This window comes from Citrus clementina, unplaced genomic scaffold (genome assembly GCF_000493195.1).
Source record: "Citrus clementina cultivar Clemenules unplaced genomic scaffold, Citrus_clementina_v1.0 scaffold_2, whole genome shotgun sequence".
Taxonomy (NCBI): Eukaryota; Viridiplantae; Streptophyta; class Magnoliopsida; order Sapindales; family Rutaceae; genus Citrus; species Citrus x clementina.
Window position 1 is genome coordinate 28722538 of NW_006262688.1, and position 27286 is coordinate 28749823.

Consider the following 27286-nt stretch of genomic DNA (forward strand, 5'->3'; position numbering starts at 1 on the left):
ATTGAGTGCTGGTTTGGTAATGACGTAATTTTTAAAATAATTGTTATTAGTTATCCTATATAAATAATCAATCATGAAAAAAATTAGTTAACTTTTAGTAAAATTTATTTTTAAAAATATTGTGAATTTTAAAAACAACGATATATGTTTAGTAAATCTTATAATTTAAGACTGGGTATAGAATCAGATTCAGATAGATTCGATCTGATCAGATCCAATCCGTATAAATTCATATTGAATTTGAATTTGGCTTCAAATCAAATCAAATCAGATATGATTTGTAACATCCTATTAGATTAGATTTGGATTTGGATCGATCCAAATAATCTACTCGAATTCATAGCTGCAATAACGGTAGTGCCACTACCGAAAAAAAAGAAAGAAAGAAAGAGAGAGAAAAAGAAAATATAAAAGGCAAAGTCACAGCACAAATGTGAAAATCCGTAATTCCATCTTCCTAAACTAGCAGCAGCCACGACCACGAGAAACGGACTTGACCCAAGAAACCACAAACCAAGCATAAGCCGCGGAAGACCAAACCAACACCACCAACGACATAAACTAAACGAACTCAGCCGCATCTTCGCAGACTACTGCATTTAAACCTCACCATATCGACCTTGATGTCGGAGAGATATTCTGGTAAATGTACGTTGTGTCAGATTCCTGTCTTTATTGCGTGAATGTCTGGGGACTTTAATATATAGTATCTGATGAGCAGATCAAGAAGATGAGCTGATTTGACACCCCGAGCTTCTGGTAATGAAGCCAATGAAGGAATTTTCTAAGGATTTATGTTCTCATTAATTATAGATTTCATAAAGTTCTCGTGAAAATTGTCAAAAAGGTCCTAAATCTGAATTCAATTTGAACCAATCTGAATCCAAACTTACAGGAATATTAATCTGATCCAAACGATTTCGAATTCGGATCAAAATTGAGGTTCGGATTGGAATCAAATGATTTTTTTTTTTCAATCCGAATTATTTGAAATCCGATCGGACTCATCCTAATATGAAATAACCTAACCTTATTAGTATTAAACTGCTGTAAAAATATAAATAATTAAATTTTACATAATATTGAATAAAATTTATTTAAAGATTTATAAGCACGTATATTAAATATTTTTAATTGTGTATATATAATAATTGATAACTAAAATAAATATTTATTAATTTTATTTTTTACTTTGTTATCTCAATATAATTGATAATAATAATTTCTTTAAATTTAATGATCTTATTTCCTAATTAATAAGGATAAATTTGAATTTTTATAATATATATGAGAACATATATGGAATTGAATTAATTATAAAAGTGATTTTCAAAATCAAATGTTGAAAAGTTATTCTTTTTTCTTCTTTTCAAAATATAATTTAAAATGAAGTGATTTGTCAATAGTAATCTTTTAAAAAATTTAACAAAACACCAAAATCAACTTTTAATTATAAAAAAAATCACTTTTAAACTTTTCAAAAATAATCCCAAAGATAGTGTGATAATGTAACAAAGGTAACAACGTATAATCAGTTAATCACGATACCTTAATTAACACTAACCGACCAATCACATTGAATTGCTTTAAAAAATCTTAAAAGAATAATCACATTTGCTATCGAACTTTCAAATTTCAACTTTAAAACAAAGTCCCACCAAATGCTAGTTGGTCTTCAATTTGTATTTCTTCTTTATTCTCGGAATAAAAAGGATTACAGGATGGTTGTGTCCATTCTTTACAAGTTAACGATATCTTTTATCATCACATCATTATCACGATTATCGTCATCTTAAGAAATTAAAGTATCCTATGAATATTTATTTGTCCTATTTTGAGATTTTTTTTTCTTTAAAATCTTTGACGAATTTCGGCAAAAGGTTAAATTTAAAACCGAGGTGGTCTCCACAGCTCCACCACCGCTAGTGGGTCGATTTTTTGATTGGTTGGTTGACAAAATTTTATGTGATTCCAAGATGTTATTTTCATCTGAGTTTTTAATCCAAAACAAGGACTTGGCTTTTCTCCCTCGCAATGTACTGAAATTGAATCAATGTTTTTAGGTATTCAATGATAGTTCCGAAAACATATGACGTTGATATTACACCTTGTTGACAAAGTTAGGTCTGTATTTTATTATTATTTTGTTCTAGGGCGGTAATTGGGCCATGACAGTAAAATTAGTAGTTTGAATTGTATTGTTAGGAAACATATCACATTTTAGATAAGATTTTTTTTTCTTCTTTAGAAGAATTTATATTTAAGGAATAATTATTTTTGTCTCTGAAACTTAACTTATTCAAGGAGGCATACAATCTATACAAGAAAGTAGTACTATATGTAGAAGTTGAGTTTACTTATTTGTATAACACAACAATCAGTTTCTAATGTGAGAGGAACGGTAGATTTATTGCGAGAATGAGTGTTGATAAAATTATAGGTGTGAGAAAAAGATAGAGTGTTATTAGAATTTTTAGGTGTGATGAAAGTATAAGAGTGATTGTAATAAATTTTTAAATAGTGATTTTTTTTTCTTGTCGGCCATCTAAAATTTTTTCGCGTAAATTTTTGTATTATGGGACTGATTTTGTTCTCTCTCTCTATGTGTGCGTTTGAGATTGAGGTTGGGCAGTTGTACCTTAAAAGATACAGCACTAAAGTGTTTGGTAAACACTAACTGTTGTAACTTAGAAGCTATCTTGATATGATTTTTTATTTATATGATGAAAAATCTATTATATCTTTAATAATTTTATCAAAATTATTATTAAAAAATTATATTTACTATATACTATTAATTTTTATTTTATAATTACAACCTTTTTTTTACACAATAACTGTAGTTTAAAAGTTACAACAACTCAATTTCAAACAGGCAAAATGAGATGATCAAGAAATGTGCTGTGCCTATATCCCTTCACCACATCCCATTTCATTAAGGCGACTTTCCTTGACGTGGGAGCCATCCGAGCTGCAGCACAGCGCTGGAAAGTATTTAATGTTCTTTTATAAAGGGAATACCAATTATAAGTAAATCTATTTACTACATTGATAGAATGACTATGATTACATTTATATTGAGACTGGTATATCAAGAAAGTGTTATGAAACGACAAAGGAATTGAGTAGATGGAGATCAAATCTATACCAGAATTTATTCTCGTTTATCTAAAGGTGGCCATTTTCGTGAGCATGCAAAAATTTTTCCACCGGGAATCAACTTACTATTATTGCAAAGATAGACATTTCGTGCTGGAGCTGACTCGGACGACAGTGAGTTGTTTGCTTTACTCTTTCCCTTAAAAAATGTTACTTGCCTTCACAGCCAATAATGTCCGCAGAGTGCTAAAACTAAAATAGGTTGAAAGATGATTGCTTAAATTCAATCATTACTAAAATGTAAGTGAGTTGGGTTGACGGTAAATATTTGTTCTTTTTGTTTTTTTTTTTGGTCTCAAGGTAAATATTCGTATGTAATAATATTGTTTAAGGATATTTAAAGATTCAATATGGGCATTGCCTGATTAAATATTGTCCCAAATGCGATGTGTTACTTGTCAGTGACAGTGAGACTTAACATTAAAAAGGCAACAAAATAAGTAGTAATTAAGGGACGTGGGCTGGCACGCTATAGCCGTAAATGGGGAGAGGGAAAATTGAAAAAATAAAATAAAATAGAAAAAAAATTCACAGAAATCGAGGTGGCTTTCATTAATGAAGTTTGACGACACCTCGGGGCCCTAAAACATAAAACAGTGAAGGGGAAATGGGGGAAAATGGCAGCTCTCCCTTCCAGTCGATTGATTAGCTGTTTCTTAAAGTGTTCGCAGTCTCCCAGATTTCCATTCACCTGGTTCTTAAAAAAGTTAATAACAATTTACAGCTCTGGTGTTGTCACTTTTGACTTTTTGAGTTGCAGGCTTGCCATTTGGAATCCAATTACTTACTTGTATAACACAAACTAAAGTTAATGCTCTCAAATTAAATAAATTTGAGTTTTGTTAAAAACAATAGTTACATAGTCATCCGTTAAAATTTTGATATCTGTTTGTGATATTTAAGATTATAAATAAGCTTCGAGAAACTGATATTTTGTGAGTGAAAAAAAATTAATAGATGTTATCTTTATATTTTATGACATAATGAAACATTAAATTTAATCTTTTAATTTTTCTACATAAAATATATGTATATACATGCGCGCGCGCGCACACAACAAAGCAAAGGTAAAAACAAGTTGCTCCGAACGTTAATTACTTGAATGTGAGTCTCTTTCGCAAGAAAAGATGAATTGGTGCATGTATGATATCACAAGCTCCAAAATGACTTTATCATAAAGCCATTAGGTGAACAATTTTACGTTTTTTGTCCCCCCTTTTCTCCACCTAATATTAATTAGATTGTGGAGTCCCCCGAAAAATAAATTATGTCAGTTTAAAATTTCAGTTAGCCAAAAATCTCAATGGCGTTTGAGTCAAGCATTGCATTATTGCCCTATCTTATCTTCACGCGGGCAAAAAAAAAAATGAAGAGGACAAACGTTTGATTTGGTGAATCATGACGTTTGTCACATGACCTTTGTGAAGGATTATCGTTGGCCTAATTAACTTTATTTTGTGATATTTTGTTGTTAAATTTCTTTCACCAATTATTTTCACGGGTAGATCTACTTTCAATCAGTCGAGCCCCATCCGTATACTAATCTACTCCTTAAATTTTCAATTATTTGAATCGATAAATAAAATCGGTTGAAATTCTAATGAATTTTGTCTAATATTTTGTAGATTAAAAGTCTATAATTATAGAGTAATAACATGCTTATTTTATCGTTATGATCGGTAGTTTTGATGATGTGGTCATATTAATAACATAATGTGATAGCTCAATTAATTAGCCACGTTAATCGCATAATTAATATATGAGTGGAGTTATCTGAGCTCATTAAACCAATCATTAAACTCATTTACTAAATAAACTCACTTTCAAATTTTAAAATTTATTTAATAATCCTACTTAAATATCAAGTAAACTCTTAGTAAACTTAATTTTTATAATAGTAGTGTTTTTACGCACTAAACCTATCAAATTCATTTATAAACCTTAATTGATTTTTTTTTTTTTTAAAGAGTGATGGAGATGGTAATGCAATTGAAATGGAATCGTCAACCCAGGTGCCACTTCAGCATGTGATAATAGTTAGATAGTTGAGAATCAAGCATGCCTAGTGGCTGGTGGTTAGGCTAAGTTGTCATTGGTGAATGATGATGCAGCTTAGCTTGATATAGCTCCATTAATTGGCCAAGTTAAACAGAAAAGAACTTTAACCTGTTAATTAAAGTCTGCTTTTGATTAATGATAATTACAGCTTTCAGTAAATTTAAGGATTACTATTGTAATCAGAGCAGAGGACTCAATAATCGATGATGAGCTCCATTTGAATAAATAGAAGACCGTAGGAAGATAATTGAAAGAAAAAAGATTGTCACTTGTAATTCATACCTCTAGTCGATCGGGGTTTAGCGAAAATATAATTAAAATTTAACAAAATTATATTAAATATAAAAATGAGCTCAAAGAGTAAAGATTTTATTTTATTTTTTTTATTTTATTTTAATGTTCATAATTATAATTTAATTTGGGAGTATTTTAATCATAAAATTTTTTTAAAAAAAATAAATTTAATGAGTAATTTAGTGGGTTTAAATAGTCATATCCTTAACATATTTGATTAGTTTTGTTACCCAAATCATCGCCTTCACAATCATCCTAGATTACCAAAAAGTAGTAGCTTGTAAAATTGCATCGAGGACAGAAGTTTATAAACATAAATAATAAATTAATGATTTTATTAAGAATACTTTTAGGTATTGTTTAATAATAAATCGACAATGATATTAGGTGAATTGGATGAGAGCATCAAAGTGACAAAGCAATGGCAACGCGCCACATTATCCTTAGTTAGGTACTTATATTTTTAATTGAAGGTCAAATTACTACCTCGATTCATATTTAAAGCAAGTTGGGACTTGGGACCGTATTTTATTACCTCGATTATTTTATTAATAATCCACCGTACATTTTATTTATTTTTACTTCAATTTAATGCATGACCATTGACGAATTCAATGAGAGAATGGTTTATGGAATTAGGTTATATTTGGTATGGAAATTTAAAAAAAAATAAAGATCAAATTACCATATTTTAACCGAAATATAACTTAATTAAGAATAAGTGCATAATGAGTTATATTTACAAAAAGTGCTTGTATGAATGCTACACAAAATTGGGAGATAAATTGTTATTCTCGGTGGGCAAAGTTTCTTAATTAGAAGACAATTAAAGTTTTTACCTAAACAAAAATGAAGTCCTCCATGGCTCGGTATTTTTTAAATCTCATCAAATATGTCGTGTAACAAAGCTCCCAACTTGCTTGTAGGACCCGTTTCTTTTAAGAAAAGAATGTAAGGACAGTGTTTCAAGTGTCGAAAATTCAATATTCCTACACTAGGCTAGACTTCTCAATCTCCCTTGGAAATTTTACTCTATTAAAAAAAGACCATTGGAATTATATCAATTTTGACTTGGATTCTCAATATTTGTTTCAATACTTTTATCCATCAGTTCTTTATTGATTCCAATGTTCTTTATTAGATGGTGAATATATATATATATATATAGAGAGAGAGAGAGAGAGTAGTTTTTTGGTCTGAAATCTTAAAGTATGGGAAAAATTTGAAAAAATTTTAAAATCGTGGTAAGAGGATTAAAATTTAAAATTCTTAAACCGCACAGTTTATGTGTTTTTTCAAAATTTTCCGCATTTTAAAATTACAATCAGACATATTTCATACCGCAGAAGATTACAGTAAAATAGCAATAACTTAGAGTTTATAGAAATTTCGTGGTTTAAATACCAAGTTTATCTATCATAAATGTGAAAAATAGTTTTGATAAAATGATTATGAAATAACCATATAAATAATTATAAGTTACTAATGGCAATTAAAGCCTAACATTCAATGACGGCATACTATGGCTAGAAGAAAAAGGAGAGAATATGTAGCCTTCTTCATTCAGTAGGATATGCACATAGAATGACAATTACGTAAAGCAATCTCATGCCAAAATCTTACGACTAAATGTAAAGTTTAAAAAAGGAAGGAAAATATGTATGATGGGCAATTTTTTTATTGGGCATGGAGCTATGGAGCTGCCCATGGACCATTTCAGATGTTACATATTCAATGGACTACTAGTACTATAGGGTCATCACCCATCAAGATTTAATTTATTCCATATATTAATTTATGCATACGTTCGCAAAAGCATCCACAAATTACAAGATCGGTAAAATTTGTCTAAAGTAAAATCATTGCGATTAGAGGAAGTATTGTATGTAGATTTAAACAAACCATTTTATTAGTAATGGGGGTAAAAAATTAATAATTTTTTTTCGAACAAATATTACAAATGATTGATACTTCCGTGAAGTCTTGAAATTACTAACTCTTAAAGATTAGAGGGAAAAAAAAAATCACTTCTCAAAGCTTCTAAAAAAGAGAATGAGAAAAAAAAGTCTTCAAAGAATATCTCTCGGCAGCCAAAATCTTCCTAAAATATGCTGAATGTAAGCCTGAAATGATATGAACCTTAAACAAAAAGCTTGTAGTTGTAGACCAGAAGCACCTGATTCTTCCTTTATTTATTAATTATATATATATATGTATGATTATGGGAGCTGCTAAGTTACAGCTGCCGTAACTTACAGCTACTTCAAAATCATTGTTTTAACAAATGGTGGGACTCATATATTTTTTAAGCAGCTGTAAGTTACGGCAGCCGTAACTTAACAAAATCCGTATGATTATTGATTAAAAAAGCTATGTAGAAAGCCGTGGCAGTTGGCGAAACGTTGCTATAGTAACACCTTACAGCATAGCATCGCATGGCATCCACGTGGACGCCGTCTGGAACTGCTCCACGCCTCCTACACACGCGCCATTAACGTATCCACCTGCTTCTGACAATCCAGACCGGTGGCTAGAGATGAGCGTGCGGCGCGTCGCATGAAGGGTCCGCTGTCTCTCTTCACCTTTTTTCCTGCGCAAGAGAGCTTCAAGCCTTCAACCGTCGTTCTATATTTTTCAATGGGAAATTATCATTTTACTATTAAAATTTTACTGATATATTATATTAGTATTAAGATTTATTAAAAAGTATATTTTATATCAAAATTTTGAGTCGTTATCAATTCACTACCATTTCGTTAAGAAAAAATTAATGTTTAACGGAAATTGAGTTAAAAGTCGATTTTACCCCTAAGAATTTAATAGTAAAATGATAATTCCCTTAAAAATATGGTAGTAAAATAATAATTCACCTAAAATTTTAGTAGTAAAATGATAATTTATCTATTAAATTAATAAATAATTTTACTCTTATAGTTAAAAATGTCTTTGATGCCCTTATGACATTAGTAAATTTTTAACGTTGTTAACGGAATGATAATAAATTGAAAACGACTCAAAAGTTTAGTAGTAAAATATACTTTTTAACGAATCTTAACATTGATATAATATGCCAATAAAATTTTAACAGCAAAATAATAATATCCTTTTTCAATTTCGAAAAGTTAAAAATAACGATTGCGTCACCCGATGGTGTAGTGTATAAGATGCCGAAGTTGCGGCTAAGACTGCGTTTGGACCGTGCCTGGAAAATTTCGTAACTTGTTAATTGTAATTTTTTTTTAAATCATAAGTTTCTTTCTTTTTAAGAAAACAAAAAACGCGTTTTCTAAAGTGATTTCCATATAAAGATAAAATACCCAAAATTACAATAAAATCATATAATTTGATTCTTTATTTAGACTCCAATAAATAAAATAATTATTCTTGGGATTTCTATAAATTTACTATAAAATAATTATTCTTGCTATAAATTTACTTTTTTTAATGGAAAAGAAAAGCATTTTTTATTAACACTAATTCATGCATATTAGCTTCTTTATTCATTGCAATTGTTATTTTCTAGAGGAAATCAAGATCAGATCCTTATTTTCAACCTATCCTTTTACGAAGCAAAATTACTTTAATTTCAAAAACAAAATGATTTTCTTCAACTTGTTGCCGATGAGTTACAATTATGACACTCTGTATTTTTAGGGCTGCTAGATGCTACTCCATCCCCAAAAATAATATAGTTTAACGGACTTGACTAGCTTACAGATTCTGTAAGCTACAGACAGCAGCATCAGCCGTTGGATGTGGAGTGAGAAACTAAACAATATACAATCGGATGGTTGGATGACGAGAGATGTTTGTTACAGAATCTGTACCATAGACAGGTCCTAGTTTAACACATAAGTTCGTTATTATGGTATCTGTCTGTATCAATCGTATTGGGGGCTTGCTTGAGGGAATAATTGGTCCAGACGAACACTAACCGAAGATCGTCTTTTCAGCTCTGCTGTTACCATCAGACGGCAAATAACAAGTGAAGCGCACAACACTACCACGAGCCTTGCCGTAGAAAATTCAAAAGCTACACCTCCCAAAGCACCCACACATGGTGCTCCAACTGGAAACAATCAGTAGACGAGCTGTCAAACCATCCGACCGTACACAGTTTCATTTCCTACTTGGTCTTTGCCGTTTTCCCTCTTCTTAAATTTTCTAGGCTTTTAGCTATTAATTCTCACAGCAATTATCATTTAACCAAAAAAAAAAAAAAGTCTCTATTACATCAATTATCACTCTCTTTTCCTAAAATAACATGTAAAATGTACCATTAATTTAGCGAGGGCTCATTTTATTTTTTCAAACCGACAATTTAACATTACTTTAATTCCTTTTTAAAGCAACTTCGGTTAAATGAAGGAATTTTTTACAATTTAAAATTTCAGAGATCAATCAGTAAAATCTCTGACGTAATAATACAAAAGGTTTGATTTTTTGTTTTTTTTTTTAGTGTTGAAGACGAAGTGTCTCATTTGTATATGTTTTATTAAAAAAAACTCAATTTTAGTTTAAAAAATTTAAAATGATTGAACAATGCCTTAAAAAAAGTTTTTTTTTATTTTGATAAGATTATATAAAAAATAACTAGAAAATTAATCTTGAATTTAAAATTAAATATTTTTGTAGCTTTTTAAATTTAAAAAGGCATAATTCAATTTCTTATATCATTTATCCTTCAAATTAAATTTTAAATTCAAATAAGGCAAGCCAATTTTTTTTTTTTAAAATGAAATAAAATAAATAGACAGCTGGAGTAGGCTAAGCAAGGTGTGATTGCGATGAGTGCCTATTAGAGAACAAACTCCCACTGACACCATCCCCTTCTCTCTCTCTCACCCCCCCAGCAAAAAATAATCAAATATACACTCCCCAAGGCCCCCATTTCCCCCACCGGCGATGGACCCTCCACCGCCGCCACCACCTCTCTCGTCCGCTGCACCCACCACCACCACAACCGCCGCCATCACTACCCAACCCTATGCCGACTCCATCGACTCCTCTCCCCGTTCCCGCCACACCGACTCCTGGGACGATCCTCCCACAAACGGCGCAGCCGCCGCTGCCCTGTCCTCTAAGCTCCGCCTCATGTGCAGCTACGGCGGCCATATAGTCCCCCGCCCACATGACAAGTCCCTCTGCTACGTCGGCGGCGAAACTCGCATCATCGTCGTCGATCGTAACGTCACTCTGTCTTCCCTCATGTCGCGCCTCTCGCAGTCTTTGCTAAACGGCGGGTCGTTTAGCTTGAAGTACCAACTTCCATCAGAAGACCTTGACTCGTTAATCTCCGTTACGACGGACGAAGATTTGGAAAACATGATCGAAGAATACGAGCGTACGACGTCGAATTATCAGAAACCTTGTCGTTTGCGCTTGTTTTTGTTTCAACAGAAATTGGAATCTTCTCAATCGGTACTCGAAACCAAAACTATCAAATCTGATGAGTGGTTTTTAAACGCGTTAAACGGAGCCGCTGGTGTCGTTTTGAATCGAGGATTTTCGGATTCCGCGTCGGTTAATTGTTTGTTAGGTCTCGATGACGAGATTGTCGCGGCAGACGCCGCTGCCGTATCTGGCGGCGCAGGCAGCGGGGGAGGGATGGTCAAGAAGGTGCAAGACGTACACTCGGTGCCGGATTCTCCCATGATGGAAACAACGTCTTCGTTCGGATCGAGTTCGTCGTCTCCGTCGTTGGCGAATTTGCCGCCAATTAGGGTTCATGTGGAGGAGAGTGGCAAGGTTCAAGAGCAATTTGGGCAGATGAATATTAGTGGTGGTAGTGGCGGTGGGCAAAAGCTGCAACAAGAGGAGGGGTTTGTGGTTATGTCGTCACCTCATCCGCCGCCGGTGATGACAACTGCTGCGACGGTGGGTTTGGTTTCTGGTGAGTACGTAAATAGGGTGGTTTCTGACGATGAGAGATCGGATCATGGCGTGCCTGTTGGTTTCAAAAAAGCACCACCTCCACCTCAGCCGTTGCCGCAGAAGTCAAGCGGCGGCGGGGGCGGCGGCGTTGTTCTGGACTTGCCCTCCCCAGATTCAATTTCAAGGTTGGTAAATATTCATTTCTATATTTGAATTCATAATTTTAATCATGTTGGTTGTTAAGTGTGGAGAAATGAGTGGAATCTGAAACGTGTACAAATATGTTTGTCGAAATGTTTCAGTGATAGTAGCCTTACAAATGCCATTTCTCGTCAAAAGCCTATGATTTATCAAGACTCAGTCGTGCAAATCCCTTCTGGAGGCAACAGGGTTGCTGTCAATGTTAACCCTGTTGATCCGACACCTAATGTCTCCGATCCCAACGCCCGTGTCCATGTACAACAGATTCAGGATCCTGGTTCAGGGTATGTATTTCAATCCCAACTTGATCAACAACAACCGCAGCAACCACAACAGCAGCAACAACTACAGCAGCAGCCGCAACAACTACAGCAGCAACAACTACCACAGCAGCAACAATTTGTTCATGCTGGTGGACATTATATTCATCATCACCCTGCAGGAGCAATGCCAATTTCAGCTTATTATCCTGTGTATCCATCACAACAGCAACCTCAAGTCCACCATCATCAACATCAACACCAAGTCCATCAGCTTGATCAGCAGTACCCAGTTTACTATGTGCCCGCGGGAAGACAGCCGCAAGCTTACAATTTGTCTGTGCAACAACAATCTCATTCTGTCAGTGAATCGCCCACAGCCATCACCTCTAGCCGTCCCCAGACACCACCAAATCCTTCCATGGTTCCCCCTCCAGCAGCAGCTTATAACCCGATGAGAAACACACATATTACTAAACCTGAAATGGCAGCAGCAGCAGGTGTGTATAGAACTACTACTACAGGCACTCCACAGATGGTTCAAGTGCCATCTAGTCAGCAGCAGTATGTTAATTACTCTCAGATTCACCATCCATCTCAGTCTGTTGCGCCTACCTCTGCGGCAATGGCAACTGCTAATTACGGTTATGAATATGCGGATCCTGCTCATTCCCAGATATATTACACTCAGCCTCTGGCACCCACAATGCCTTCTCAGTATCAAACCATGACTGAAGCTTCTGCTCAGCTTTCCAATGAGAATATCAAGCAACAGATCAGAACTTCTCAGGCACTATAATATCTGTCAAGAAAGAAGAAACAATTTTGAAGGAAGGGTTTGGTTCATATATACCTTTTTTTTTTCCTTTTAAAGAAGTTTTTTGGTTTAATGTTTTTCTTGTTATTGGTATTGGTTTGTGATATGTATCTGTGATTAGATATAATAAGGAACTGTGGATGTGTTTACTCTTTTCTTGTATTTCATATTTGTCATAGGAAACGATAGTGGTCTGAGAATTATACTGTAAAAGCTGAAACTCGAATATTGTGTACTTATGCAGTTCATATATCAGAGTTTCTGAATGATGTTTTTCTTAATCTGCTAGGTGTGTTTGGTTAATTGTTTTACATCGTCTTCGAGTTAAGGATTGTGAAGAACTTCATTTAACCTGTGAAGAACTTCATTTCCAGTTTAGAATTGCTGCAGCCCCACTAACTCTGTTGCTCTTTCCTTCTGCACTTGATTCAGTTTCCCCACCGGTGCATCATTGATGCCAAATGTAACTTCTTGGTGCGGATTCAATCTTTTCATCGGAATGAATGATTGGACATTATCATATACAAAGATTTTCTTTATCTGAATAGGTAAATTTCATCTCTCAGAACTGTAATATAGCGCCTAGAAATTCCTGAAGATGAGAATGATCTTTCATTCTAGTGCAACCAATTCTTATCGATTTCCAAGTTTTCTGCCCAGTCGTTATTTCTTTCGCTAGGATTATGGTCATCATCTGCTTTAGAGCTTAGCACAGGATCACATGGATTGTTACATGCCCCCAATTCAGCTCTCATTTCTTTAACGGAAACAAAATCATTGGAACATGAAGACTCACCCACCGGCCGAAGTGTGATTCAAGAATGATCAGAGTCACGTGGGAGGACCAAATGCAATGCATGTCCTAGATTGGGGACCTTCTCCAACCCAAGGTGATGAAAATGACAACCAATTATTTGATTTTATTTTGAATGGGATATCAGCCTTTACCGAAACTCAACAAGTGTTTGGAAGAGCAGGAACATGAGATTGGGGGCATGGGCGTCTGCTGGCAAGCTAAAAAGTTGGATCTAAAAAGGAAGGAAATAATACAATAGTAACATCGACAATATCCTTATCAGATATTTTTTTGATTTTCCCTTCTGTCAATCAGTCGCCGGTAATCAGTCCAAACACTACTCATAAGAAAGTACATAATAAGAGAGAGTTCCGTGGTCCCATTTTTTAAGCGACCCTCTTCCAGAATTCCATCTTTTATTGATTCTATGAATATTCATAATGGATCGGAATTTGAACCGCTCAGAAGGATTGCGAAATTCAAATTGAATAGTTTGTAACTTTTTAACGATTGAATTTATTTTCTTCTAAAAATTGACTAGGCGACAAACTTTGGTTCTCTGGCCACATAACATAATAAAACCGTCCCATTGTTTTGACGCTGGGGCTCATAGATTTACCCATATCATTATGTGATAATATATACGCCCCCCTGATTTTCATGTGTGTACAGTCTGACACAACAGGAGACAACTACTTTTTGATTCTTGTTTGAAGTTTTCTTTTGTTTTTGTTAGTGCTAACTTATGTTAAATTATGTAGTAAATGTACGAGGTTAATGCGTGTTTGTTTTTCGAGATATGAGAGTTTCGGCCTTCAGGTTGTTTTTATTTGGATGATGAGGCCAAATCACACGTGATTTTAGCTACTTCTGCGAAGCATCTACGTGCATCCACTCTTCTCTGTCTTGGGTCCTATCCCAGCGAGGACAAGGTCATAACTCAATAAGTTATGGTTTTCAACTATTCAATGTTAGGCCGTGTCCCTAACGTTCTTGTTCTGCATATGCAACATTTTGTAATTATCTCGTCGATTAAGTTAGAAGCTAAATTGCTTAATTAAATGTATGGCATTGTCTAGATCAGAATCAGAATTTGAATTTTCTGTTGTCCGGATTGTAATGGTTAAGATGAGTAAAAAATTCAGTGAGATTAAATTATAAAGGGGGTCAAACAACAATAAGAAATTTGTAAAAACTCTAAAAGAAACTTGTTAGAGTAGGGAAATGATTCATGCGTGTATCGTTTCATCATAGAACCTTTCGAAAGTGGGACAATTACATGACGTGAAGATGGATGAAATTTAACAGGAAACTTTGCCAAGGGCAAATGGCTTTTCAGTTCACACAACGGTCAACATGGAATAATGCTTGCCGCAGCTGACATTATAATATCTATAAAAAGGTGCTTATTCAATGTTCTTGACCCAATAATAGGAATGCCATATGTAGGACCGAATGCATGCTCCATGGCCACGCCCATAATGAGAAAAGCACGATAATATAATATGATGACACACATGGAAAATTCTTAGATTCAAGGTAGTAGATACTAACGTATTTCAAACACCAGAATTTTCTGCTTGTCTGTATCGGCAAGTAGCTATATTCTCTCAAAAATTTATATGAAATGTCAAAATTGACAAGGCACAACACGTAGCAGATTAAATCTGCAATATGTGTGAATCCTTAGTTACAACTTGTGGAAATCATGTACGCAGCCATCGAACCAGGGGACCATGAAAGATAGTTCTATCTAAATTTTCCAAGTTCAACCAGGGGACCATGAAAGATAGATCTATCTTTTTTCCAAGTTCAATAAAAGAGGCGTGTCTCAAGCGTCTACTACAAAGAATTTCATTTCTTCAACAAATGAGAGAATTAGCCCATACGCACAGATGTCAAAATTTTGTCTGTGGATACAAAATAATTATACAACTAATCAAACATTAACCTGAAAAACTCTTACAGTATTGTCGGCTCCGCAGGAAGCAAGTTGCATCATCCTGGAATTTTCGGGCTTCTCATAGGTTTTCCAGGCCAAGCGGTTCACTGCAGCAACATGGCACGTGAATGGATCAAATCTAATGACGAGATTAGCAGTACTGGGTGCTGTTGTGCTACCATCATCAGTTCTATTAACGGAAATACTACACAGTTCAATAACTCCACTTTCCATTCCCACTGCAAGAAACCCATGATTCTTCTGACGATCAAGACCGACCCATGATAGGGCAGTGACACTGCTGTTGAATGGTGGCAAAGCCAGAATCTGCTTAACTGAAGATTTGTTTTCCACAGCCCAAATCTTAACTGTTTTGTCTCTTGAACCAGTTGCGAATTCATGACCAAATGGGTTCCAAGAGCATGACCAAATTATTCTTTTGTGAGCCTCCTGCCTTGCTATAAGCTGATAGTCTATTTCACCAGTACCTAACGGAAAACAAGAAACATTGAATAATTAGTCTTTCATACATTTCCATCACAGAACACTTTATGAAAAGCGATGTTCATTCACGCAGAGTGATCGGGAATGGTGGTAAATATTTCCCATCATGAATCCAAAAAAATTTCCCTTTTGACTAGTTGACCTCCACATTAAATTTCATATCGCCATGGAGTTGCATATTGATCTCCAATGAGTTTCTTAGGAAGTAGAGTTCATGATAGATAGAGAAGTCACATGAAAATAATTACAGCTACCATGACAACTAGAGATCCCAGTAGTAGGGATAATTCCAAAAAGAACAGAATGAGGTTCTGGCACCTAAAATTGTAATATTTTTTTTTTGTTCTCTGCCTTTTATCTTTGAAAGGAAATAACCAAATGAATTTGTTAAGAGTTAAAATCTATTGTTGGGCTCTTAGTTATACTATCATCTAAAGCGTTAGGAATTAATTATTTCTCAACATGGTATTAGCTAGTTTGACTAATTTCATGTTGAAATCAACTCAGTATTTCTATTAAATTATAGCAAGATGAGTTTATACTAGCATTTATATTTGTGTTTAATCGACATGAGAATCCATTACTCATTATCTTGCGCACAACAGAGATTATGACATGAGTTTCCCAGAATTGTTATCTCGTTATGTTAAAGTTACAAGATATCTTTTCAAAGAAAGCTTCATTAAATGAAAATTTGAGTATGAGACATTAAAATTCACTGGTGGGCTACAAGCAAACTGAAGAAGATGCAAAATTATAAGAGAATCTCTAAAGAATAGAAAGAATTTACAGTACCTGTCCTTCGAATTGCAAAGACAGAGAATTGCCGGTCTCTTGAGACAGACAAAAGAAGATTATCATCATGAGAAAACCTGATCTGTGTTACTGTTAAGCTGTGAGACTGCAAGCGACCCATTGCTTTCCATGAACCCACTTCCCATAGCCATATTTCTGCCGCTGCGGTTGATTGAGCCTACACGATATGTAACAAATAAGAGTAGCAATATACACATTGCATATACAATTCCACCACAGCCAATATGATGCATTAGAGTGAAAACAAAACTAGAAACTGCTGTCTATTCATAGCTGACTTTGAGTGATTTGAAGGGGAGTCGGGTAAGAAAATAGAAATTAGCACCACCTTAATGCACTCTTAAATTGCAAAACTTCCTGCAAACGTAATAGTCTTGCGTGCTTATGCATGCTTTAATTAGAGCACAAATTAACAGCTACAAGAAAGACGTCATATACCTTACACGATGAAGCAACAAGCTTCCCCTGGTGGTCACAACATAATGAGAACAGCTCATTCCCATGACCATAAAGTTTATGTGACTCTGGCCACAGCGTATGCCATGCCAACTGATCTTCAATGGGAGGCTCAGTGAACACAGCTGGAACTGCATCTGGGACACTTTCAAGGGTGTCAAGACCATCATTCCCATGTCTTTCCACCGTCTCACGTGTAGCTGCATAAGCCACTGGCTCATTAGATATTTACATTAGAAGTCATCAATACTGGCTGATAGTCAATGAAAAACAAAAATCTATTGCCTACAGAAACGAAGCAAAAGTGATAACATATTATGTGTTCTTTTAAGTACTGAAAAGCATGTTTCTGAAACAAGTTGACATTTCCAGTTTTCTGGTTTGCCATAGGCAAAGATTATGGTCTTAATATATGCATTCATGATGCTGTTAGTGAGATAGTAAAACTTCTATCTTAAAAAGAGTATCATGTTTGGCTACAAAATGGTCATCTCAGCTTGCATCGCAAGATCAACTGCCAAATCTGCCTAAGAACACCCCCCCCCCCCAACAAAACCGTTCCCAATAAATCAAGCTTTGGTTGGTACATGAACCCTTTATAGCTCTTCAAATAAGCCTTTCCCGACGCTAAAGCACAAAAGGTATACTTTTGCCTGCATCATACTTTCTCCTATAGCACTAAATCACCCCAGATCTCAAGGCAGAGCTGAGAACTGTAACCCTCTGCATGATGGTCCAATAAAAGGATCAAATAACCTTCTGGCAACCTTCTGACTCCTCTCAAACGGGTAATATTAACCTTTCTTCAAAGTAGGAGATGATATTAAGAAAGGACTCATACTGCAAGTGACACTTCGCGGTCTCTCCCCATTAGGTTATGCACCAAATGGAACAAAACAATTTGCTAATCCACAGAATAATCTGAAAGGCATGAACTATGAGCTGGGTAAAATGAGAAAAATGCGAAGTCCTAAAAGACTGGATCAGATTTGCATCAATTAATATGAAGTCCAGTTGAAAAATCCCAAAAAAGCTCCAAAAAATCGTGACAAGCCAAATTTATCAGAGAGAAAGAGAAACTTGCCATTTACATAAATAGGCTTCTGCGATAGCCCGAGAGCAGACATATTAGCTCCTAAAATCTGAACATCTACTTGGAGATCTTCAGGAAAACTAGACTCCTGAGAAGTGCCATGATTTAACGTCTTCAGAAAAGACAAAGGAGCTTCAAAGACTCTGGCAACTTTCTCATCAGCTCCACTAACAAAACGATGGTTTCCCTTTCCTTGAATTATGGTCACACAATTAATATCATGACCATGAACTTGAGGGCGTGCAACTTCATGCCAGGAGTTTTCACCCATGAGAGAAGCTACATTTTTCCATGGAGCAAAAACACGAGTTGTCTGCAATTGTAGATTAATGAGTCTATACTCACTATCAGGACTCAAGATTAATTGGATTCATCCAAAAAGAAACTAAATAAAAAAGATCAACCTCTGGAATTTGAAATGCTAAACACGAAAGAAATCAACCCAATTGACTAGATTTGTAAAGATATGTTGGTAATTTCTCAAAAGAGAGCCCTCATAAAGTAATCACTCACCTGGTCATGACTAACTGACAGCAAGTAATCACTAGACCTTGACCATGAAATATCCATCACAGCAGCAAAGTGCCCAGAAGGAACTTTCTGTGGTTGCCAATTATCTATGTCAACACCAACATTTCTCCACAGATGGAATGCTCCACCATATCCATGCGCCAAAATAGAACGTCCATCTGGGCTCCAATGGCCACCATAAAACCCTAGAGCAGAATGACTTAATTCTCCAACAGTGACTACATTCATCCAGATACCAGTTGTCTTTTCAGGTTGCCAGATCATCATTGTCTTGTCCATAGAAGCAGATAAAATACTTGACGGTTGTTGGCAGGAAACCCCATCAGAAGGTGCAGTTGAAGGAGGTTCCCACTGCACTGAGTACACCCAATCCTCATGGCCAATTAGAAGAGATTCCACAGATACTTGGTAAGATGATGATCCGGCTACAAGGACAGGACCTTCAATGTACGAAGCCAGGCTTATTACCTCTTTCCTGTATGTACCCTGGGTGTTGGCTGAAGAACCTCGTAGAGCCAACTTCCAAATTCGTATTACCTTGTCCTGAGATGAACTCACAAGTAGGATGCTGATTGCTTCACCACTTGTGCATACAGGTAATGAGAAGTCCAAACTTCGGATCCAATCTGTATGCCCTTTTAATTCACAAGCACGAACAAACTGGAAGCATAAACAAAATAACCACATAATATCTGAATGCCGTAGGAAAAATGCATGCAGGAAATTACATGGTAATTTCTTAATTTGAAGTTAAATACCTTTCCCGTTCTCTGCCCACAATAAAGATGAATCTTGTTATCCAACCCCCCCATGGCCAGGACCAAATGATTGGTGTTTCCTGGCAACTCTGCCAAAGAAAGCGCCACCATAGCCTTCGAACCAACACATAGTGATTCCAGACATGACAACTTACAGTCACCTAAAGGAAACAGAGGCAGTATTTTTAGTGTTTCAGTTAGCAAACAGGCCCAGCATGAATATTTGAACAAAACCAAGTATCCCAGCAAAACACAGATGATGATTGATATCAAATAACAGCATAAACTACTAATTGATCTTGAGTTCAAGCATTGTAACAATTTAAAGTTACATACAAACTCTGCACCTTAGTTGACACACAGCAACCAAGACTTTTAGGGTAAATGCTTAACCAAAAGTGAAAAGTGCAGAAAAAACATAGTAAAAACGGAAAAATGTTTCCAACAATCCAACCATCAATCAATGTTGTAGAATAGTGATCGAAAAAACTTGCATTACCCAACTGAAACTGAAATAATTACATTTAGTGCAAATGGAAAAGGAAGAAAACATAATGATTTACCTCCTGGAATAGATGGGAAGACCACTTCCCAAATATGAACTGCACCATCAGAAGAAGTAGATGCAAAAACTGCCTCACTTTGTGAAACCATAATTCCAGTAATGCAAGTAACACCCTTCTTATGTGATTGTGGCAATTGTAACATATGCCTCCACTGTAAAGGAGAAAAATAAAAACATACAACAATACTTACAAAGAATATTACTCAGACAAACTGTTAAGATAGCAAAATAAATTAATAATGGTTTGCATCTCTTCAAGTGAAAGACTTTGACAATTGACTAACACTTTGATGTAGCAGAAAATGAAACAGAAAAGAAGAACGGTCACATAGCTTTCAGTTTAAGATATTCTAAAGACAGAATACAATGGCACATTAGAATACCTTTTTGTCAACCAGTGATAATTCCCACAGAATAATTACACCATCAGTATCTCCAGAAAGCAGATAATGGCGCTCCAAATGTTTAGCTGTAAACACACTCATTAACCTAAACTTCTAAAGAAAAGATTTCGTACATAAAAGCAACGATTTTTAACGGAAATAAAGGAAAAAAAAATTATACCTTTGAATGCAAACTTAGTACTGGGAAGCCAGTGGGTGCAGTTGACAGAAGCCTTATGACCCGGAAGTGTAGTCAAAATCTGAGCAGTCTGTAAAAGTAAAACAAATATCTTGATATTAAGTAACAACAACAACAATAATAATAATAATAATAATAAGATAGATGAGTTTTTTAAAAAAAAAGATAGACGAGTTTAAGGCAAAGAAATGAAAAAATTAAAGTGGGGTAGTGCGGACCTTGGGACAGAATATGGAGACGGCGTTTTGGGCACCGAAAGAGACCAAACCAGAGGCGCCCCATGATACGTTATTGACAATTCGGTTGCAGCCTGCTCCTATGAACACTCTGTTTACATCTACTTCATTAGCAGTGTCATTCGATGACATGACTTTTAAACTTGCAGAGAGAGTGTTTTAGTGACGGCTCTGTGCTTTTCGTTTGCTTGTATCAGAAGGCGGCCCCAGCTGCTGAAACTCTGTTTTCTGCGTAGTTGAGCTTCAGCGAGAGGAAGGAAGACGAAGGTGTGGGGGAATAATAACAACTTCAATTTACAAAGGCAGTTCAGGACATTGGATTGGGCTATTCGGCCCAAAACATTTGGATCGCAGTAGCCCAGCAAGCGTGAAAATTGAAAAATACAAATTTTAAAAATAAAAATAAACAACCTTTATAAAAATGACGAAATTTTGACACATTGACTTAAGTTTTAATAAAATAAAAGAAAGAATTACAATTTTTGCTAATTAAGAGTAAAGTGATGATCAATTTTAAATAATTGAACTTTCACTTATTCTAATGGCTACCAATTTATTGTATAGATGATAAGATGTTATTCTATACTAGGGTTGGCAATGAGACAGGATGAGATGAGATTTATCAATCTCAGTCCCGTCCCGTATATATAAATGGGATGAAAAAATATCTCACTTCCGTTCTTATATATTTTTTTGGGATAAAAATTATGTCCCGATTCCATCTCAAAAGAAATGGGATCCTACGGAATCTCATTATAATTGAAAAAAATATTTCATTCTTAGTCGACAATGAGACGGAATGAGACAAAATTTGTCAATCTTACTCTCGTCCTGTATATGCAAGTGAGATAAAAAAAATCCTATTCCCGTCCTTAAATTTTTTTTATGAGACAAAAATATATTACAATCTCATCTCAAATGAAATGGAATCCTGCAATATCTCATCCTATCAGAAAAAATTGTCATATACTTTTCTAAAATTATAATATTTTTTTTGTAGAAATGTTTAAATTACATAATAATATAACTTATATTAATTTGACAGGAGTGTGCCTGTGCACTAGGGTTGGCAATGGGACGGGATGGGATGGGATTTACCAATCCCAGTCCCATCCCGTATATGCAAATGGGATGAAAAAACATCTCAATCCCGTCCCTATATTTTTTTTGAGATAAAAATATGTCCCAATCCCGTCCCAAAAGAGATGGGATCCTGCGGGATCCCATCCTAATTGGAAAAATTTTCATTCTTAATCGGTAATGAGACGGAATGGGACGGAATTTGTCAATCCCACTCCTGTCCCGCATATGTAATTGGGATAAAAAAATATCCCAATTCCGTCCTAAATTTTTTTATAAAATAAAAATATGTCCCAATCTCATCCCAAATGAAATGAGATCCCGCAGGATCCCATTCCATTGGAAAAAATTGCCATTCCTACTGTGCACTAATACAAAAGTTGAATCGATTTTACGGATACAATTTTTGGTTGACCAAAGGCTATAGAGAAAATAGAGAGCCGCCGAATGTTGACGACACCTGTGGCGTACTACCAACCGACGCAAAGCAATTGAAGCAAAGCACCGAATCAAATGCACCTCCATCAAATCTTTGGGAAAAAACAAAAAAAAAAACACAAACACAATCATAAGACAAAAACGCAAATGGCAACAACGACTGCAACACTTTACCACCAATTGCCATCCGATATTCGTCTTGCGACTTGCACGCTCTTCCGCTCTTTTAACCACCGCCACCTACTCATTCCCCAGTGGGCCGGCGCCTTGCGTTGTCCGCATTTCTCTCGCTCCACGACACCGTTTCGACTTTTAGCTTTTTCCACCAACGCGAATGAACCGTTCGTCGAGAAAGTTTCGGATAAACCGCCGATATGTTCGGCCGACGAGCTCCATTACGTCTCCGTCGCTAACTGCGACTGGCGACTCGCTCTTTGGCGCTACAATCCTCCGCCGCAGGTCCGTTTCACATCGTAACATTTCTATTTATTCATTTTTTTTCTTAAATTTTGTTTAAAGTTATAATTTTTGTTTTGATGAAACTTATGTTTCCATTTTATTGGAATTATTTATAGGCGCCAACAAGGAATCATCCGCTGTTGCTTTTGTCTGGAGTGGGGACTAATGCTATTGGTTACGATCTTTCTCCTGGAGTGAGTTGTAATTTATAACATGTGAACATCAACTTGTCTTACCTATATTCTGCTCTGGAGAATTTAATGTTATAGTTATAAACCACGACTATTACACTACTAACTAGTATTACTGTGCATTTCCCAAAAAAAAAACTAGTATTACAGTGATAGTATGGTAGTGTTTGTAAATTGTAACCGTTTTGTTTCAAAGTACATATAACTACTCAAGTGTTTGGTTTGGTAAGCACCCAATTATTATGGCAGCTCAACATATCAAAATTTAGGATTCAAACTTGTACTGTTCAGGGGGAAAAAAAAATGATGAAATTAGTTTATAATTTATGCAGAATGAGAAAAGGTATCGAATTTTTTAGAATCTCACACAATCAAGGATTTTGTTTGTTGTGCCTTTTGTTCCTTTGCTTTTTGGGTATTGTTTTTATATGAAGTGGGTTCATAGTGATTTGATGTTGTCATTTTCTACTCGATACTTTTTGTCTAATTAATGTTGTGTATATCTGCTTAGACTTAAACCTGATAGTAATGCTAGTGATACATTTGCAGTCTTCGTTTGCACGGTACATGGCTGGCCAGGGATTTGACACGTGGATCCTTGAGGTTCGAGGTGCTGGGTTGAGTGTGCGGGGATCAAATTTGAAAGAAGCGCAGCAGTCTGCCCATGGAGTATCTGAACAGATGGAAGCTGTCGCTAACAGTACAACCAGTGAAGCTTTTGCTAAGAGTGCAACCAATGGAGTTTATTCTGCAGATCCGCAATTGACTGATTTCCCTGGTGCCTTGTCAGATTCCAAGATTTCTCCTGTCAAAAAAGAAGATGACTTGACACGGTTAGCGACAGTATGGGATGAATCAAAGTTGGTGACAAAGTTGACAGAAACATTTATGAGTTTGTCAGAAAGACTCTCTGGCTTTCTCAGTGAAAATCAATCTAAGATAATGTCTGCTAAATTATTTGATCAAATATCCAAACTTTTGGAAGATTCTCAGTTGTCTGAAGGCTTTAACGAGATAAGGGGGAAGCTTTCAAGCTTGTTGGAAAGAAGGCAAAGCTCCGCTATTGCTATTCAAATCAGAGATCTGAGTCAAAACCTTGTAAATATGATTGAAGAAGGTCAACTGTCTGTTTCACCTCAGTTGTTTGACTTGCAAGAACGTCTGTTTTCAACAATAGATGATTTTCAGAAGCAACTTGATCTGATTGTGCGATATGACTGGGATTTTGATCATTACCTAGAAGAAGATGTTCCTGCTGCGGTGAGGTGACATTTTATCATGCTGGAATTATAATATGGTTGTTTGGTTCTGTCTTACTCTACTTTTGCCAGTTTTAATCAGAACTACATATACCAGTTTTGGGCTATATAATATGTAGGTCTAATATATGTACTCTTTGCATTTTGAATTAACATTCTCATATCTTATTGATGTAGATGGAATATATAAGGGCACAAAGCAAGCCAAAGGATGGTAAGCTGCTAGCAATTGGACACTCCATGGGCGGTATCTTGCTTTATGCAATGTTGTCAAGATGTGGTAAGATACCATCACTTGCCATTTCTAATGATATTACTATTACCTAGTCATAATAATGCATAAAGAATAAGTCTTTTTTTCTAGGGGGGAAAAAGATATATCTGATTGAGAAAAGCAATATTTTTTATTGGTTACATCATATGATTTATGTGTCCTGACATTCTAAATGCTATTAATATTTCTTATGTATAACTCTAATCGCTTTGCCCTAGGCAGCCTTCCGCACAAAACAAACCCCCACCCCCCTCCCTTTCCCCCTTTTTCCAGCTTGCAGCTCTCTTTGCCATCCTTTTTTTTTTTTTTCGAATGACTTGGCTCTTAGATTGTCTTTAATTATCTATTTAGCATTGTAAATGGATTTTTATTTCTTATTAGAAAATAAGCTGTTTCATTACCACTGGGAATGCTTCAGTGTCAAGCTGAACTTTAAGACTGATACTTTATCACAGCTTTAAGAATGGTGACTCCCTTGAAACTTCAATACTCACACTCTGCACATACTTGTTTATGGTGCAGTTTCCCTGTTATTTGTCATTTGGGCACTATAGATGATGGAGTAACACAGCATTTGGAAACTTTATGCTGATAGTTTTGTTTTCTTCAATTTTGTATTCACCAATTATATACTTATTAAACAGTTTCATCTCATAAGGTTTTGAAGGAAGGGAATCTAGATTGGCGGCTATTGTTACCTTGGCATCATCTCTTGACTACACTTCTTCAAAATCGACACTTAAATTGCTCTTACCCCTCGTAAGTGGTTGAAAAAAATATATTGTTTTATGCATAAAGAAAGTGTTTGTTGGTGTCTGAAAAACTTACATGTAGAGTTTTAGGAGATTAGCCCTCATTGAGATAACAATGTCGAAGTTACTTGTATACAGGCTGATCCAGCTCAGGCGCTCAATGTACCTGTTGTACCTTTAGGGGCGTTATTGACAGCTGCTTATCCTCTTTCATCTAGTCCCCCGTATGTCTTTTCTTGGCTTAATAATTTGATATCAGCAGAAGACATGATGCATCCCGAGTTGTTGAAAAAGCTTGTCTTGAACAACTTCTGTAAGTATGATTGTGCTTTCTCGACATGACATGCAAGATTTATCTTTGTGCACAAATATGGATAGCAGGCACATCAGGGTAGATACTGTCACATATGTGTTAAACATCAGTAGTTGGCATTCATTAACGGGCCGCAACACTTAACTCACCCACAATACTTAACTCACTAGAATGGTTTGAGATTATTATTTTAGGCCAGCAGATTTCACTGAGGTCTAGCATTTCTTTCTACAGCTGAATGTTTCCTTTGAGTATCTAAAGTACTATTTTATATTTTGGAAAATATTTATGGACCACTCCTAAGGTTTGATGTAAATACTAGCAGATGCGGAGTTAAAGTTACCACTTTTATAGAGGCTCACAAATTCATGAGAGCCTTTTGAACAAATTTGAAAATTCCAAGAACTCACAGGATGCAAACTCTGTGTCCAACAAAGAACTTTGACTTTTAAAGGCTTTTTGTTAACTACAGTTATTTTATTAATTAGTGTACAGAATCTAATGCTTTACTTCCCTCTTATTTTGGTGCCTCCTGAGTTTGACCTCATAAATTTAAATATTATCGGTAGGTACTATTCCTGCCAAACTTATCTTGCAGCTTACAACAGCTTTTCGAGAGGGTGGGCTGCGTGATAGGGGTGGGAAATTTTTCTACAAGGACCATATACATAAATGCAACATCCCTATCTTAGCGATTGCTGGAGATCAGGATCTTATTTGCCCACCAGAAGCTGTAGAGGGTATGTTTTAACTACCATACAGAATATGCATGCACACGTTAGTCTTTCTTTTAGGAGATACTAATTTCTCTGCTTGCTGCTTCTCATGATTTGAACCAGAAACTGTCAAGCTCCTTCCTGAGGACTTGGTTACCTATAAAGTTTTTGGCGAACCCAGCGGTCCACATTATGCTCATTATGATTTGGTTGGAGGACGGATGGTATGCAGTTCTTTCTTACTCCTATAAAATTTTGCAGGAAAAGATCGTCGCTCAAGCTTGATAGTTATTTCCTTAGCTGCACGTATTAAATTTCCCTTCTCTGAAATTGCAGGCGGTGGAGCAAGTTTATCCATGTATAGTCCAATTTCTTGGTCGTTATGACTCAGTATCATGATCTAGGTCACAGACCTTCATTTCTGTTTCGGGTAGCAATACTCGTCCTAATGGCATGCATATCTTTATCCAGTTTTTAATTTGGTTCCGGATCGTGACAATGTGTACTCTATTCAGCAATTGATGCCACTTATGTGGTAAATGTATACCCGCTTTTTCTGCCATGATGCTCAAAGCATTATGGTGAAGGACCTCCAAAGAAAGGGAGAGAACGTTTGCTTACCAGGTTGTACTTTAAAATCGAAAATGAAAGTTGTGTAAATTAAGTGAAATTGGTTACGGAGCTCTGCATGAAAATTTTGATTATTGCTGGGCCTGAAGCTGTATACCAGATTGTGTAGTTTTGGAGTCGTCATGTATCTTTTTATCTGCCTTTTTTTTTTAATAAAAATAAAGCGAACATTTCTTTTTTCTTTTTTTTAATTTTTAAGAATGTAATGTTAAGTTTGGAAGATGTAATCGAA

General features: G+C 35.6%; 3 protein-coding genes across 5 annotated transcripts; 2 read left to right on the forward strand and 1 right to left on the reverse strand.

The window, feature by feature from the left end:
* The first annotated feature begins 10295 nt into the window (after positions 1-10295).
* On the forward strand, positions 10296-12966 carry LOC18053118. The gene is made up of 2 exons (XM_006448331.2): positions 10296-11570; positions 11688-12966. The coding sequence occupies exons 1-2, from the start codon at positions 10417-10419 to the stop codon at positions 12643-12645; spliced, it is 2112 nt and encodes a 703-aa protein (XP_006448394.1). The 5' UTR covers positions 10296-10416; the 3' UTR covers positions 12646-12966.
* Positions 12967-15016: 2050 nt separating this feature from the next.
* Positions 15017-21204, reverse strand: LOC18053119 (elongator complex protein 2). Its single transcript, XM_006448333.2, has 10 exons — positions 20925-21204; positions 20689-20776; positions 20508-20593; positions 20123-20276; positions 19560-19720; positions 18784-19461; positions 18262-18583; positions 17160-17377; positions 16701-16878; positions 15017-15889 (listed from the first exon to the last, which is right to left on the reverse strand). The coding sequence occupies exons 1-10, from the start codon at positions 21072-21074 to the stop codon at positions 15399-15401; spliced, it is 2526 nt and encodes an 841-aa protein (XP_006448396.1). The 5' UTR covers positions 21075-21204; the 3' UTR covers positions 15017-15398.
* A 1209-nt stretch (positions 21205-22413) lies between these two features.
* LOC18053120 lies at positions 22414-27231 on the forward strand. 3 transcript variants are annotated; one of them, XM_024191056.1, is made up of 9 exons: positions 22414-22919; positions 23036-23113; positions 23660-24370; positions 24547-24649; positions 25311-25402; positions 25534-25708; positions 26278-26448; positions 26548-26648; positions 26761-27231. In XM_024191056.1, exons 1-9 carry the CDS (start codon positions 22536-22538, stop codon positions 26821-26823), a joined length of 1878 nt encoding a protein of 625 aa, XP_024046824.1. In that variant the 5' UTR covers positions 22414-22535; the 3' UTR covers positions 26824-27231. The 3 variants fall into 3 exon arrangements, with proteins under 3 accessions (XP_024046824.1, XP_024046825.1, XP_006448397.1); XM_006448334.2 differs by having other exon boundaries at positions 22416-22919; positions 25302-25402; XM_024191057.1 differs by lacking the exons at positions 26548-26648; positions 26761-27231 and having other exon boundaries at positions 22415-22919; positions 25302-25402; positions 26307-26430.
* The last annotated feature ends 55 nt before the right edge of the window (positions 27232-27286 follow it).